General features: G+C 40.3%; 1 protein-coding gene across 1 annotated transcript; it reads left to right on the top strand.

Moving 5' to 3' along the window:
• Window positions 1–7,037: 7,037 nt before the first annotated feature.
• Window positions 7,038–8,135, top strand: LOC139141268 (acetylserotonin O-methyltransferase-like). The gene has a single exon (XM_070710894.1). It carries the CDS (start codon window positions 7,038–7,040, stop codon window positions 8,133–8,135), a length of 1,098 nt encoding a protein of 365 aa, XP_070566995.1.
• The last annotated feature ends 6,547 nt before the right edge of the window (window positions 8,136–14,682 follow it).

Below are 14,682 nucleotides of genomic sequence, written 5' to 3'. Positions count from 1 at the left end.
CTTAATATAAACAAATGAGGCTCTTACGGGTTTGAAATATCAGTTATAGTCAGTCACAGACACACAGAGACCGACAGGCAGGCAGACTGAAAGAAAGATAAAATAAATCATGGATTGAGAGTGTTATATATATATATATATATATATATATATATATATATATATATATATATATATATATATATATATATATATATATATATATATATATATATATATATATATATATATATATATATAACTTGAAACGTGTTTTGTAATATGACAGGTTCCCAAGTGTTGTGTAGCGTGGAAATTTAAAGTCGAAACTAATGAGAAAAATCACACAACTACATCCGAGTGTCTCTACCCTGCAAAATAACTAGTGTAAATCTGAGGTCTCTTTCCGGGAAGAAAAAAGGCCAACAGGACGGCGCACGTCTAACCAACTTGAACTGATCGTTAGCTCAGTTGGTAGAGCATCCGAACTGAATTAGGGGACGTGGTTTCGAGTACTACACGGGTCATTTTTCAACCCCAAAAATTTTGCAGGGTAGAGACACTCAGATGTTGATGTGTGATTTTTCTCATTAGTTTCGATATCTATCTATCTATCTATCTATCTATCTATCTATCTATCTATCTATCTATCTATCTATCTATCTATCTATCTATCTATCTATCTATCTATCTATCTATATATATGTGTGTGTGTGTGTGTGTGTGTGTATGTGTGTGTGTGTATTATATCTCGAGGTACACTCACTACAGACAGACATAGCGACACACTTGCACATGGATATATATGTCCATGTATAGGTTTTCTGCTAGTTTCAATGTGTTTATGTTGTATTCAAAGGTTGCCTGCAGTGAGAACTTCTACTGCAATTTAATTTCCGCTATAATCTAACATTTCTCTTTTGCTACGTCCCACGCTCCAAGTACCTTGAAGTATCCACCTGCTTGTTTGCTATTTTACTGAACACTGAGTTTTCGTGACTATAGCGCGTAACTTCATTCATATAACGTTACTTCTGGTCTGAGAGAGAGAGAGAGAGAGAGAGAGAGAGAGAGAGAGAGAGAGAGAGAGAGAGAGAGAGAGAGAGAGAGAGAGAGAGAGAGAGAGAGAGAGAGAGAGAGAGAGAGAGAGAGAGAGAGAGAGAGAGAGAGAGAGAGAGAGAGAGAGAAAGAGAGAGAGAGAGAGAGGAGGAGACAGACAAAATCAGTCAGACAGAGACGCACAGAGAGATACAAAGACAGAGAGAGAGGGTATGGGGACAATGTCAGACAGACAACAGACAGAGACAGAGAGGCGGGCAGGACGTCGGACGAACAGAGAGACAGGCATACTGACGGAGAAAGACAAAGTTACACATAGGCACAGAGACAGACACACAAAAAAGACACCAAAAGAGACGGAGGCATACATGAAGATAGACGGAGTGTACAAAAAATCAGCTGCAGCGACACATTGACCGTAAAAGACGGGGGAAGGGGGGAATGATTCAGAGAAAGACTGGCAGAGTGAAACATAAACGAAATCAAAAGACGAAGAGCAGGTAGCCTGATAGACGACAGAAGCACATAGACAGTCAAAGACAGATGCAAAGATACCTGCATCAGACAGTAAATCAACAGAAAACTCGTTTCACTTTTAAGTGTGGTCGTTGTATTCACCGTCTCTGTTCCAGGTTCTACAATTTGGGTTATCACCACGGCTGCTAATCCACCAAAGAAGTTTAAGTTATGCAAAGTATCGGAGATGTATTAAAAGCGACACGTTCTGTTTCCTCTGACGTCATCATTTCGTCATCAGCGCTGCCGTCGGAAACCTTCCGATGGATTTAACGCCACACGTAGCTAGTAGCCGCGGATCGACATCCGTTTTGTAATTGTTTGAAATGCTGGTTTAGTTCCTGCTAATTTGAAATCAATTTCCACACTCCGATGAAAAAAATAGAAAGTCGGTATGATTAAAAACAAATTTCTCGAAAAGCTGAAAAGACACATCGAAGTTATTAGTCTCGCGTAAATTCGGTACCGAAGTTGCGTCTTTCCATTTGTTAGTGTATTGCGTTAAATTTCTTACTTCAATAAACGACAAGCATAGAATTTTCCAATGAAAAAAATCTTATATGAAATGAAAAATACAAGTTGTACAGTAAAAAAGCATGTGTGAGTACTTACTTAAGTGTTATTTCTTACTAGTTTCTTGACAAAATTCTAGTAGAAAAAGTTCCTATCAGAAAGACATGAGATGTGTAATTTTTTAGTAATGAATCTAAACTCTCATGAATCGCGAATAAAATACGGATATAAATTATAATTGGTGAGAAACGAAACAGTCCAATTTGAGATCTGCACAAAGTCTTCCTTCGCTCAACAAAAAGCAGGTCATCGGCAATGACAATTGTCAACCGTTCCTCAAGAGGACGACAATCCGCAACAAACCGTAAAATATGACTAAGCCAAGAGGAAGAACATTTTCGAACTAACAATTGTCGAGATTTAAAGAATTAGATTCCACTGTCTCTTTTAGGCCAGCATGAACAAAAGTGTTATCGTACATGCCGTGTGACTAGATGTATTTTGACACATTTTTGGTGAAATGGGAGAGAATCTTCCAAAAGGTTAGTTAGTCTGTCTTCCTTGTAAAGGTAAGTCATTTATGTCAAATAAGTCAGTGTTTGAGGCTATTACGCACCACGATGTGCCAAGGCGCGGATCTTCGACAAGAGGATTTGTATAAATATTCGATGGGGAAGAATAAGGTCACTTTTCCTCACAGGATAGAATTATGAGGGCTGCAAGAATATAAAGGGTTTAAGCCACATTTTACAGCGAAACCTCATTTAGCGAGTGAAGGTACGGTACAACACAGAGCGTACAGCAGCAATACCGCCAGCAGATACCATAACTCAGTCGGTGTAGGGTACACCGCTCCGCCACCAGGTGTACATTCTGGTGCTGCATCGAAATAGCAACGAGGAGACCTGCATGTACAAGTATACGCTCAGTCTGGATCAGTCTGGAGATGTCACCAGTTCGAGCTGGCCTAATTCTTCTGGGCGTCACACGGCTACTGGCTCGTGAACTTACCATCAAAGCCTGATTAAAACAAAATCTTCCAAACTGTCTACGTCAGTGGCTTATGCAATACTCACGCTTTTAAAATCTCAGGGGAGCAATCCTTAGATTCCAATTAATCAATGCACGCATTGTAGGTCGAGGTGCTCTCTGATTTCCAGGAAACGCCGTGCATATCATAAATAAGTCAACATTCACGTAAAAAAATGAAAGTATATTTTCTAACTCGGGCCTTATCTTATCATAAAAAATGATGACGATCAGCAAGGTGATAAACACCTGTACATTGCGGGAAAAAACATTTTCTTACTTTTTTCCTAAAGTAATGAAATGAGAAATGTATAAGTATATTGAATAGATTACACAAGCACACGTGCACCTAAAAACACATCTTCGACAGTTAAATTAAGCTGCAGCGTGCTTTATCATATAAGTAATAAGGTATTTATTTTCTAATTATTGCTTCGTCACAGTGATGATGCTTATGATATTGCATGGTACACGGTTGACTTGGCTCTAGAAAAATGAACAACGCGACCGCACGAGTTTTAGAATAAATTGTAATGCGGCATTTCCGATGAAATTCTATGTATTATACCTGTGATATGCTCTACCGTTTGCCGTTTCGCTGTTTTCGTGGGTTGTGCTCACCGCGGGCCATGAGTGACCGTGCCGGAATTTGAGAGTAATATTATCGTAAAGGCCAACTGCGTTTGCTCAAAAGGGTGGTAGGGTAGTTCTGACATTTCTGTTATTTTTTGTGTGTTTGTGAAAGGTCAGATTTCTTCCATCTCAGAAAGATTGCTTCTTTGCAGTTGTCGGGGTGCACTCCAGGCTCCATAAGTCAGTCGCTCGCGTTGAAAAATACGGATGAGTTAGACAATGATGTGTTCGATTCCCCCAATATCCTATACTTGCAGAACATTAAGTGTTTGACTTCTCGTGTTTTTGTTTGAATCGCTATTAACAGTACGGCCGACCCTCAAACAGAGGAGCAAAGAATAGCCCCGCCACGATCCCTTCCCAAAAGGATGGCGCCTCCGGGGCAGATATTAGGACTTTCAAACTTTTACAATTCTTTTCCGATCTACCACCTATGGAGGTCATTTTAAAGCCCTTGGAGTGAGTAAAAACTTTTTACCGTCTTAGTTTTTCGAAAATCAAACATTCTATTTTTGCCCATGATGGAGTTAACTCAGGGATGGCTATATTTTGAATTTCAAATATCTGTAAATCCTAGGTAATTTGTTTCTCTAGTTCCAAAATTTTCAAGGTGACCCCCGATTTTATTCTCGATTCCTTGAGGAAAGTTTGAGCAAAAGTTTAGGTTTTTCACTTAAGAGGTGCACACTACCTTAACACCATTTAGAATCATTTTTTCTCGACCGGTGACATTACACGGTGAGATAATTTTTTGTCGCTAAACATACAATTGACGGTACAAAGTTGTCATATCACCAGCTCATATTGATGCTGTCACACCCGCTTTAAGCTGCAGTATGCACATGGAAATGATGAAGTCATCATCTGTGCGTGGCTCATACATGCCAAACGGATGGCAATGACTGAGGTGTCGCGCTTCACCGCGCGTAGTTGCTATGGTTACCTGTAGCCCGGACGACAGCGGGAGACTGGGTGTCCTCAGTGTGAATCGTCACTTCCACGGCGTTGTAGTTGCATGCCTAACGGGGTCTCATTATATTAGCAAGAAACATCCCATGCTACGCTATGTCAACTAGGGACACGTTTTGCAACCTCAATTTCCTGTGAGGCGGAGAGAACGCCAACCTTCTTTTTAATCGCTAGTTCACCTTCCCCAATGTACTGAAACAGATACTTATGTGAAAATCATCATCTTCTCCGTTTTTTTTACTGTAAGTTTTAACGGGCACTGCGAGGATATTAACGCCAACACAGATGAAATAATGAACTTCAGAAGTACTAGTACCTGGCGAGATAGCCTGTCTACGTAGATCCCGGCGATAATATAGTCATTTGGTAAAGGGACTGTCACTTTACAATATAGTTTCAAGCGTTTTGTTTTTTACACTTTGATCGGATTCCAACGAGTCCTGTTAGCTTTGCGACAGAGCGGGACATCACTTAACGCCCCTCACTGGTTTTGAATCTGATTTTTTTATCCTCTGTGTCAAGTACAAGCATCTCGTGATTGCATCATTCAACTATATCTATCTTTCGTATTCGGGCTTTTGTGCTACCTTTATCTGATAAATAGAGGCCTAGATCATTTACATTTGTCGCGCAAAAAATGCGCGGGATATTTCGCGCGCATTTTTCGCAAAAATCGTTTGCACAGTGTCGTGCTGGGATATAACCAGAAGCGGGTTAGCATTATCGATTTCAGTTTGAGGTCACCATCTTTGATGTGGAAACATGGACTCGGGCAAACGATATTGCCAACTTTGAATATCTAAACATTTTGCCACGTGTACGAAGACAGCCGTTTTGAAGAAATGTGAACACACAACTCGCCTCGTTAATATACTTTTCCGGAATCTGTGTCGTCCAATGGTTCACAGTTTATATGGACTCCTTTAAACAATGCAATAAAACAATAAACAATAAAACAGAATACAAAATTATATTGTAAGCGTTTCCTTCTTTTTGTGAAAGCAGAAAATTTATCTCACTTTCACTATAGATTTTCAGCTTCTTTGATAAAAGAATGTGAACTATGAACTCCAATACTTATATTTAAATGTGAAATAGATAGTTCAAATTGAGCAAAGTATAAAAAATGTTTCGAATTTTCATTTTCGAAGTGTGTATGAGGTCACAGTATATCTGGTCGTCGAGTATGATTGATTGCAAAACTGTAGGATAGTTAAATTTCTTTTGATTTTTGGACAACGACACCAGCAACAATGTCCCATTACATGTAATTTGGTCATATAGCCCTACATTTATTACATATATCTTCAGGAATATCAGCTGTCAGTCTATTTGAACTTTCGGACTGGCCTTTGCCTCCCAACCGTGTTTTATACAAGGGTTATGTCACACAAAAGTTCTTGCTAATTTATTGCTGTTGTGACAAAACTAAAAACCCTTCCAATGTTAGACAACAGATGTCTACTATGGTAAACTTTTCACAGCCCTTGGACCCCGCCATAAAATTTGTATGACGATCCAAGACGAGCGTGGGAGTGAAATTGCATAGTAGTCGATGAAGGCTGCGGACGTGAAAAATATTGGAAGTGTGTGGTGAATTACAAGCGAACAAAAATGTCACGACCGAGAATTGATTCTACGAAAACACAGGCCTAATTAAAGTTTATTGACGTAACTAAACAGATCGGTTAAAACTTGGCAATAACAAGCGGATTTTCGAAGGTTAAAATTAGCGCGCTTTTTCTCTCATTGCGCCGCTGCTCATCCGAGATTTATTTCCTTTCGAGTTATTTCGCGTTCACCGACAGCTTTCTGAAAGTGACCTGCTCATTTGATTTGCTAACATGCGTTCTGTGCTGACAGTATCGAATTAATTCTGCCTAATTTAAGTAATATCGGACCGATTGAAGAGTAATTTACTTTAGTTCCGGCTGTTGGAGAGCGTGCGTAGTTGGTGAGACAACAGCCAATCAGAGTCGACTTGCGTAGTTATGCAAAGGTCACGTGACCGCGGCGAAACTATTTAAAAGGTGGCGGGATACATCGAGCACTTCAGAATCTTCTCAGCGAAGAAAGCAGCAGTTTAACACACCTTCAGTTCAGCATACGTTCACCGTCAGAGAGGTGTGGGTAATACCATTCGACCAAGAAACATATTCTTCAAGAAAGTCAGTACTTCAGTCAAAGCTACAAAACAACGCATTTGAAGAAAACCTTGACGGTGTCCGGTCCCAGATTCATCTCAGACAGTTTTCAAGTGTTTGCCGAGAAGAGCTCTCTTCAACCCCACCAAACTTCGAAGAACCCGCAACTTTCAAAACATCAACACGACAGATACGATGGAAATCCAGACAATAGACAGAACTCTATGGGGTCACATCAACGGCTACCTGTCCACACAGTTCATCGTAGCGGGCTGCGAGCTGCAAATCTTCGACAAGCTCGAGTCTGACGGGCCACTTTCGGCGTCCGAAGTCGCCACGGAACTCGAGCTCGATCTGATCGCCACCGAAAGCCTACTCAACGCCTTGGCCGGCATCGATGTGCTCAACAAACACTACAAAGGTGGAAACAAGCAAAACGAGGCTACCTTCTCGAACACGTCCCAAGCCAGCGACCACCTCACGACCGCTGCCCCGCTGTCGGTGAAGGCCTGTGTTTTGTCGGTCAAAGAATTCAACTACCAGCTGGCTGGCAACATGTCTTTTCTGGTCAAGGAAGGCAAGCCACAGGTGAAGCGCACGTTTGGTTTCCCGGCGCCGCTATACGACATGATAGCGATGGGCGACCCGAAGCTGACCATACCCTTCATGGCTGGCATCCACGGTCTTGCAAACATCTCGCAACGTGAAGGTGCGCTTAAGTCGTTTGATCTGAGCGGGTACCGTACAGTGTGCGACCTGGGCGGTGGAACTGGTGCGGTCGCCTTTGCTCTCGCTGCTCGCTACCCGAATATGGAAATCACCGTGTTCGACCTTCCTCCGGTGGTGGCGTGCGTCGACTGCTTCAAACCCATCGACCCCAAGTCTGCCAACGTCACATTTCAAGGTGGTGATTTTTTCAAGGATGACCTGCCCGAAGCCGAACTGTACCTCCTGTCCAACATCATCCACAACTGGTCCGAAGACCGAATCGGCGAGATCCTGCGCCGCGTCCGAAACTGCGTCCTGCCGGGAGGGGCGATCCTCATCGTTGAATCCCTCTACGATGACGACAAGAGAGGTCCCGTCAACACTCACGTCTTGAACTTCATGATGATGCTGGCGTTCGAAGGAGGTCGGCAGAGGTCCGGCAGCGAGATGAGAGAGTTGCTGGAAAGACACGGGTTCATCGACGTGGAAATTCAAAAAAGCGGGGGTCTGGCAGACTCGGTGTTTGCGGTCAAGGCCACGCGACCGGCGATCACGAATGGCTTCAGTGAAACCGAGACAAACTGAAATACTCCCCGAAGAGACTGACGCAAACACAACGTGTCCTTGACAACAGACGAAGAAACTCACAACCAAACGAAATTCTACTATCTAATGTTTCTAACTCCTTTCAAAAACGTTCATTTACACTCAACTACGCGCAAGCCGAGGTCACCGCCAGTTCATGTTTTGCTTGACTTTCCAAAGAACTTCCAACATAACTGTGCCATAAACTTAAGCTTATCTGATATCATTGTTAGAGACATTATGCTGTAAATTACGACAAGAAGACGTGTTATTTGCTTCATTGTGTTATAGAATATATGTCCAGGGTACTCTTTATACATATGGTATTGAACCATGGGGGACTTGCACTGGTCTTGCATGGCAGCTTGGCTCGGTCAAAATAACAGCCAAGAATGCAACATGTCCAATAACCGATTACCGCTCTCTAACTAAAGCCTAAAAATCTATCTCATATTCCTTCTCACGCGAATTGTAATTTCTCATTGAGGGGGAGCGGAGGGAGGAGGGAGACATGAAATATTTGTTGCCGGAATAGCAAATACCAATCAGAACTTGCTGTGTGCACGTTGGGGTAGATATTTATCTTGATATTTCGTTTACCATGGCAACTGTTCATCCTATGTAGAATGGGGCTCATTCTTCCTAAACCTAGAGACGAGATTAGCTAGGAGAGTACTGAATTTTTTAAAAAAGTGTAAAATAGCTTTTGCATAAAGCTTTTGGCTATTTTTATTTAAGACGACGACGAGGGGCGAAGTTTGCCGAACACAGTCGAAACAGCCGCCCGACAAATAATTAAGGGTGAAACGTGTATGATGCATGCAATTTTGAGGTTCAGTATTTTTTTCTGTCTAATAACAACGCAGCAGGCTGGTGCTCTAAATTTACATCGCCGCAGACGTATCCCCGATTGCACAGCGCGACTCCAAAGTGGAACGCCACCTTGCCTTATACACCTCTAGTCGTGTAGCCGTTCGTCACTAGTGTAAATATTCCGCCGTGAGCGGAGCCGAGCGTGTAAGTTCAGAACAATTTCTTTTGCTGCTAAGAATTTCGACATTCAGAATCAAGCAATGTACACATATACATAAAAAATATCTCTCTATATATTTATAATAGCAGGTGAAATTTTCAGACGATGATCGGAGTGATGCTCATAATACTACCATATTTGAAATTCTCTTCACCACATAAATGTCGTTTAACTGTGTTATGTGATTAAACAAGTAACTATTCTAGTCCATCTTTATCAAGAAAGATGTCTGTAAATTATCTTTCTGTGTTGCTGAGCGACTGCAAACTACAGTTTAATAAAATCTATCATTCCATATTCAATAAAACTGTTGTTACGTGTTTCATTGAGTGTGAATACGAAGTTACGATGATGGAGGACTCTGGGCATGTGCTCCAGCGTCCCCAAATGTAAGCAATGAGGAATATTTTGTTTGGCTGTGCGGGTGACCTTATCGGCAGCGATGTGACGGATGTCAGACAGTGTCGCTGAGGCCTCTAAAATGAGATGGAACTGAATGCAGTGTCAGCAAATCTGCAAGACTTGACAAAAGGCGACACCTCATTACATTATACATAATCGATTAAAATGCCACTCAAAAGGTAATAAAAATGTCGGGCGACGGGGAGGAAAAATCGCACCTGTTTGTGCAAAAAAAAAATGACCGCCTATTCAACTTCACGTGGCAAATCGCTATTTATACTTAAAATTTATTATTGAATGGGGTCAGATAGGAAACAACAAACATCGGCCTCTCAAGCCATCGTTCAAAATTTTCACATGTCATCCCATCTCGATATGACGTCATCGTGGGAGGGACACATTTCGTAGGTCGTACCAGGCAACTACTTTATAACCCGTACTACATCAGGCGATACCCTATGCTTCTGGCCCCAACTTGACCCCGACTCAAGCAACAGCGCAAGCACAAGGCTGCGTTCAACGATCATCTTTAGGGGGGATTTGAAGGGGGTTTGAAAGAATTGAGCATATCTAAGAAAGGACTTCAAAATGCAGTTAAGTAAGAAAGTAAGTACTTGTTCATTTCGGACTACATTCGTCCATATAAATTACACAAGGGAAAAACAGATAAGTGACCAGTTTTGCTTTTCTTCACTAGGAAAGGTACACGTGTTTTTCCATGCGCAGAGAGTGGAAATTGTCAGCCCGCCCCGTTGACAGAAACTATATTTTACATTGGAGAGGGGGATTTCAACATTTTGGGATTATTTTGAGTGTGCCGAGGGTATCTTTAAAAAATCAGAGAAATGTTCTAGGATCCTCCCGCCTTCCCATCTCCCAAAGGCGTTTGTGAACGTAGCCAAAGCGTCTCATCTGTCATGAAAACGAAAGAAGTGAGTACAATGCCCCTGGTAGACTGAATGACAGCATAAATTAAACTGAAAGACAGTTTATTATGACCTCGTCTTGGAGCTGGAGGTATATAAAGCATGTGGATAGCATGTTACATATACGTATAAATATTTTCTGTTTGCTACGCTAGAACAAACAGCTGTCAGGAATAATTTGATAAATATCCAGCCATATGGAGTACTCCACGGCCACTGCACTGTGTGTTTACGTATGTGTATGCATGTGTGTGTGCGTGTGTGTGCACGTGTGTGTGTGTGTCTGTGTGTGTGTGTGTGAAAATCGAAAATGTAATTTTCCCCAATATAGTTGATGCAGGGATGGCGGCCATATTGAATTTCAAATATAAGGTAATTTGTTTTCCTCGTATCAAGATTTGCATGATGACCCCTGATTTAATTTATGATTTTGAAATAAAGATTACAAATGACAACTGAAACCATATAAGATTAGGCAGTTCCGTTGTATACATTCATGTAGAACTTTTCAAGGTTGAACATTTCCTTAAGGAAAGTTTGAGCAAATTTTGAAGTCTTTTCACTTCCAGGCGCCTACTACCTCCAAGTCTCCCAAAGGAAAGTTTAAAGCTTGTTTATTTGGCGCGTATTTCTTTCCAACAAATAAATTCAAACAATGATCTAGACTTGAAATTCAATTAATCACACTAAATTCGAAAGACACAGGTACAAGATTGACCATGTAAGATGTATAAATAATATTTACTAGCATCCATACACACATGAAATAAATTGTCAAATGAGCGGAATTTGCAACAGAGGGTTGCCATGGAAGTGTGCACTCTTTTCTCGCCGCCATCCAAATAACCCCATCGTCAAACGTGGATTCGAAAATCCCGCAACCCCACTTTAGTCGAATCTTCGTATATGACGTCACAGATTCGCAAACATTATCGACCAAAACATCAAAATCTAATCTATCAATTTGTGTAAAGCAATCTTCGTTTCGGTAAAACCCTTAATTTTGACACATGTGGTTACATGTGGACATGGTAGAAGATATATTTCAGCGTGCAGAATAGAAACCTACTCGGAAATAGACGTTCAATCTTTAAATGTGATGTCTGTTTAAAGGTTAAAATAAAGAAGAAAACATACGAATAAAAAATTAAACAACATTTGTAACATGTAAACATGGATCAAAGTAAGACCTGGGTGACCCTTCGCTTGTTTTGACTCTGTGTTGATCTTTCGAGAGTTGTAACTGGGAGAGGAATGCGATATTATTTGTCCCTGAGTGGACTGTTTGTGCCGAGAGTAAATAAACAACAACTATTGTTTCAGAGTCACTGGCTTGGACAAAATTTGAGCTTATGTATAAATTCACACACAGTCCTAATTTAACTTCGTGTGGTAGTTATTGTGCGTCGTTCTTGTGGTATGTGTCAATCAAAATCAAATCAACTTGTGAAGGGCTGTATTTGACAATGAATTAGCTTCCATTGCGATGATAGAGGATGTCATGATAGTTTTTGAAATGAATTATTCAACTTTTTAAAAGTTGGATCAAATAAAGTCAAGCTGCATGCATGCCACACGGTGTTCTCTTTTGGTGGCGTTTGAATGAAGCAGCTATCACCTTTTGTCAAGGGTGGGGGATGTAAAAATACTGGTTTCGACCAAGACGACATAAACCAAGTTATTTCGGCTCAAATCACGTTTACGCGTTGCACAAATTTTGTCCACAGTAAACCATTTTTCAATGAAAATGATCAGACGCGCTTCACCAGATCTGCGTAATTGAAGACAAGTTCACCAGTGAGATGTTCGCCATTCGTGATATCCCGGATTGGATTGGGGAGGGGCAGGTTGGGAGGCTAAATTTGGGGGTTTTTGGCAGCTAGAAAGTGGAAGAGGGGCGATGATAGATGGGTAAACAATTTTTCCATTTTATGTAGAGCATTTTAGCTGTATAAGCCAGAGGAGGAATGCCAGGGAATATTGTACGTACTCTTCGCTGTGGAAGAAATTTCTATAGTTACAGAATGAGGAGAGAATTCATTCTTCATCACTTTTATGTTTTGTAAATTCCTTATATTTCATAGACAAACCTCTGTCTAATTTTGCCAATTGGAAGTCAAGTATAGAAACGATGCTTTCAAAACTGGAGACCTTTTCAGCTCGTAAAGGAATCGTGAAAAGGATGGTCGATTCAGAATTTCTAGACAAGTTTGTTTCATTGCTGCAGACAGCTGTACCTGTGGCTGTGTTCATTAGCCGAATTTAACGCGTTTGCATCCAAAACGAAATCACAATTAAATTACGATTTCATAAAATTCCATATCCGGACCGCGATGTATAAAATGATAAATACTTTTCCTATGCGGCTTACCGAACGATATATATATATATATATATATATATATATATATATATATATATATATATTATATATATATATATATATATATATATATAATATATTTATATAAAGTATATATTAAATATATATGTAAATATATATGTATATATATATATATATATATATATATATATATATATATATATATATATATATATATATATATATATATAATATATAATATATATATATATATATATATATATATATATATATATATGAATCCCACTTCACCAGTTGGCAGTAGCTAGGAACCCCAAGGATTCCTGGTCTTTCAACTTTCCTCAAATGGAAAAGGAACATAGAATATTATTATTTTCATTGGACGTTTTTCAAGTTACAACTATGCACCGACTGGATCAAGTGGATTCTGCAGAGAAGGCTGGATAATTCGTCGAGAAACTTTTCCTACAGACTGACCGTATCGAAGTGATGCACGATACCTCGGTCTGTAACAATTAGATTACTGTGCCGTTTGTATCATTTTGATCGATCGCCTCAGGCCCATGGTCCCCTGAAACCCGTCAATGTTAAAGGCCCAATAGCTGTATCTTTTAGCATTATTTTTGTGATTTTACTTCCAAACTAAAACAAGTTCGTGGGAGTGTGCTCATTGAGGGGTGTTTATACAAGTATAAAATAAAATAGAAATACAATTTAAAGAAAGCTAGAGAAAATAGAAACCTTTTTCAGGTGAACAAATTGCAAGAGTTTCAGCTACAGGGTCTTTAACGTTAAATTTATGACACAGTAGCACTATTCGAGTAGTTTATATTTATCTTTAAAAGGCCAGGTACGAGTGGCTTGACTCGTTATACGCGAATAGCGCGATGTCTCTGAAATTCCCGGAGTTCGGTCAAGAGGTCGCACCAAACACAGCGTAATTAATCAGTTTGTGGGTGATAGCAAAATACGCAGAAATGTGGTAATTGGCTTGGCAGAGATCTTCCCGATGTTTTGGATTGATCAGTTGCCGAGTTGCCCGTCATCCGACCGTCTATTTCCTGTGATTTACGAGTCCGTACCCTGTCGTTGATGACGACTCGAAAACCTGCCAAGGTGCACCCCCGTGCCATTGGCCTACTTCTGAATGATGAACTTGACAAATTCACGGTTAAAAATCATACCGTGTAATACTTGGTCGCAAATTCCTGGCATTTTATTAAATTGATAACTAGGATTTGTCATTCTTGTACTTCACATTTAACCGCAAGACTATTTGCTGTCAATGAAATCGTGACTTTTGGCACATGCCGTACAGGTACGTTGAAGTTTGTACAGAACTATCCACGACCTTCATGTGCACGATCTCTCCACGTGTACAGTTGACAATGCTAAAAATACAACCCCAGAGATCTAAAAACGGTGACACCTTGAAATATTTTAAAAAGCCATTCACGACTGCGTGTCGAGTATCGAGAAATTCGATGCTGCATTTCACAGAGTTCATTATATATGTGTACCTTCTTAGAAAATAAACGATTCGAGCAGTTCCCCGTAAGCAACACATATTCATATCAAATCAACATTTTTTGCAACACAAACGTTGTCGATATTCCTACCGTATATAGCGTGTAGTTCACAATGTCTTTTACTATTCTCCTGTCCAATTTTCACCCGATAAAGGATACTTGTGTTGCGAAACGCATGTGAAATAATGATCTTTTAAAGACCGAAGACAGGTCGAACTGCCTAACATTTAACTTTTCTGCTGTGTCGGTGTTTCATGGGATTATATATGAAAAGAAAGTGAGAAAACAAATATTTTTTTCGTCATCATTCTTA

The sequence above is a fragment of the Ptychodera flava genome, chromosome 9 (genome assembly GCF_041260155.1).
Source record: "Ptychodera flava strain L36383 chromosome 9, AS_Pfla_20210202, whole genome shotgun sequence".
NCBI classification, from domain to species: Eukaryota; Metazoa; Hemichordata; class Enteropneusta; family Ptychoderidae; genus Ptychodera; species Ptychodera flava.
This window is presented reverse-complemented; position numbering and strand designations above follow the sequence as displayed.